Source organism: Pundamilia nyererei, unplaced genomic scaffold (assembly GCF_000239375.1).
Source record: "Pundamilia nyererei isolate P.nyererei 1_Seehausen unplaced genomic scaffold, PunNye1.0 scaffold00006, whole genome shotgun sequence".
Classification (NCBI taxonomy): domain Eukaryota; kingdom Metazoa; phylum Chordata; class Actinopteri; order Cichliformes; family Cichlidae; genus Pundamilia; species Pundamilia nyererei.
The window spans coordinates 3,448,685-3,450,924 of NW_005187407.1; the positions used below are offsets into that span (position 1 = coordinate 3,448,685).

General features: G+C 40.9%; 1 protein-coding gene across 1 annotated transcript; it reads right to left on the reverse strand.

The window, feature by feature from the left end:
* Positions 1-6: 6 nt before the first annotated feature.
* On the reverse strand, positions 7-1,956 carry LOC102194676 (CAP-Gly domain-containing linker protein 1-like). The gene is made up of 3 exons (XM_013914780.1): positions 1,909-1,956; positions 638-765; positions 7-363 (listed from the first exon to the last, which is right to left on the reverse strand). Exons 1-3 carry the CDS (start codon positions 1,939-1,941, stop codon positions 135-137), a joined length of 390 nt encoding a protein of 129 aa, XP_013770234.1. The 5' UTR covers positions 1,942-1,956; the 3' UTR covers positions 7-134.
* Between the last annotated feature and the right edge of the window lie 284 nt (positions 1,957-2,240).

Below are 2,240 nucleotides of genomic sequence, written 5' to 3' on the forward strand. Positions count from 1 at the left end.
AAAAAAAAAAAGCACACAAAATGTATACACACACGCACAATTAGGACCCCAGAAGCACAGCGTAATCCAAAATGGTGTGCAAATATAGTGATTGTGCGAATGAGGGTTTAAAGAAAAAACAAAGCAAAAAGGCTTTAAAAGGTCTGGTCATCGTTACAGGAGTCAGTCCAGTGCCCAAAGACCTCACAGATGTCACAGTAGGGCCGCTCCTCACCCTTATTGCCATGGTAGGTGGTGTGTGGAGGGGAGTCTGGCATTTGCGTTTGCGTAGGACAGTCCTCAGTGTCGTGGAGGTCAAAGCAGTCGCAGATGTCGCAGAAGAGCCTCGGAGGAGGTTTCTTCTTTGCAGGCTGCTTGTCGTGGCTGTGGAGCAGGAGAAAAAGTAGAAGAAGAAGGATAAAATGACAAAGAAGAAGCAAAAGAAGGAAGAAAAAAAGAGGAGAGAAAAGGTAGAAAAAAGGAGAAGACAAGAAGAAAGAAGCAAAAGGAGGAACAAAAGGAGAAAATCATGAACAAAAACAATGGAGAAGCAGCAGAAGAAAAGGAGGAAAGGAGAAGGAGAAATTGTTAAGAGTCATTGCCACGCAGCGAACATCATTTTAAACACCCGAGAAGCTCTTTTGTGAATCGGACTAACCCGTCATAGTTATCCAGCTCGCTTGGATTATTCCCATTAAGGGCAGCAGCTGCCATTTTTTCCAGTTTGTCCTTGAGCTCCTGATTCTTCTTCTGGAGGTCCACAATGACTGAATTCAGGAAATCAATCTGTAAAGGAAACACACAACATTAGCATCAAGGCTGCCCCCGGAGAACAACGAGCACAACATTTTCTAACATATTAATAATTTTAAACAATGGGGGTTAGAATTATTGTACTGTTCAAAGGCTTTGATTGCTACAACAATGTGGACAGTAACTATGGTGATGTTACGACAACAGTAACTACGTGTCACTAAATATTCCCAAAAATCAAATCCCCCTTATAAAACAAATAAACCAAAAAAACAGAAAGAAAAAAAAGAAGGTGCTGAGTGGCTACTGCAAGTCATCAAAGAAGAATCAAAGCTTGAAATGAGCCACAAAGAAAGCTCGCTTATGATGACTGCCAATTAAAACCTCTGAATCTTAACAGAGCGCTCACTGAACGCTTAAATCAAGCTCGATTCATCTTTGGAGGACATTTGTAGTTTTCACACCAAATAATGTGACTCGACCACATGAAACATAAGAGCCACAGTGATGGACAAACATGCACAAGTGAAGCTGATGAAAACAATAACAAACCGCTGCCTGATGGTGGTGCAGCATTGCCAACATCAGAGACAGGGCAGAGGAGAAGAGTTGGAATAAAGAAAGAGAAGGAGAAAAAAAAGAAAAGAAAGTGAAATTCAAATTAGGACTTCTGCTCGACAACACGCTCAAGTCATCACAGACACGTACTACAGTATAACATTTTTAGAATAAACATGGGAGGGAAACTCGTGAAGCTGAAAACACGCTCACAGAGGTGACCCGATGGAAGTGTGTTACCAATTTGTTTGGCTTTATCAGTCATCCTTGTAGAGCTTGGGATGACGGAAGCTTCAAATCCTTTCAGTGAAATTAAACTCCACTAAATTCACCTCCACAAAACATTATACTGTAAGAATTAAATGAGTCAACAGAACTATAAAATCCACTATATAGCCTGTTGCTACAAACAAAAACATAGTGTCATTTAGTAGTACTGCATAAGCAAACGGCCCAGTCATTCACAAACAGCATTCAGGAAGTCTGTTTCCATACAGCTGCCCCAAACGGGCAGGGTAGGAAAGCATTGTTACACTGAATGTGTTAAAAGAATAAAATAGACAAAGCAAAACTCTCAGTCTGTTCACCGGTGTCAATCGGGAGTGCCGCAATACACACCTGACTCTCTGCAGTCTCCTTATCCTCCCTCATTTGGTCCAACACTGCATCACCTGGAAAACAGAAATTAGTTTACCTTTGGATGGACGCACTGTCAAGTTTCATTAATTCTGCTGCTATCGAATGGCTGCAGTACAAGAAGAGATTAAAGGATTAATGAAGTATGTGGACCTGGCTAGACCGCCACAGCAATTACAGTCTACATAACGTAAGCATGTTTGTGCAGTTTTGGATTAAAATCAACCTTTATTGCATATTTTCCATTGACCTTTTACTCTGTTTCCTCAACATGCTATACAGACTCTTTGCTGAAGGAATACATTTTATACATT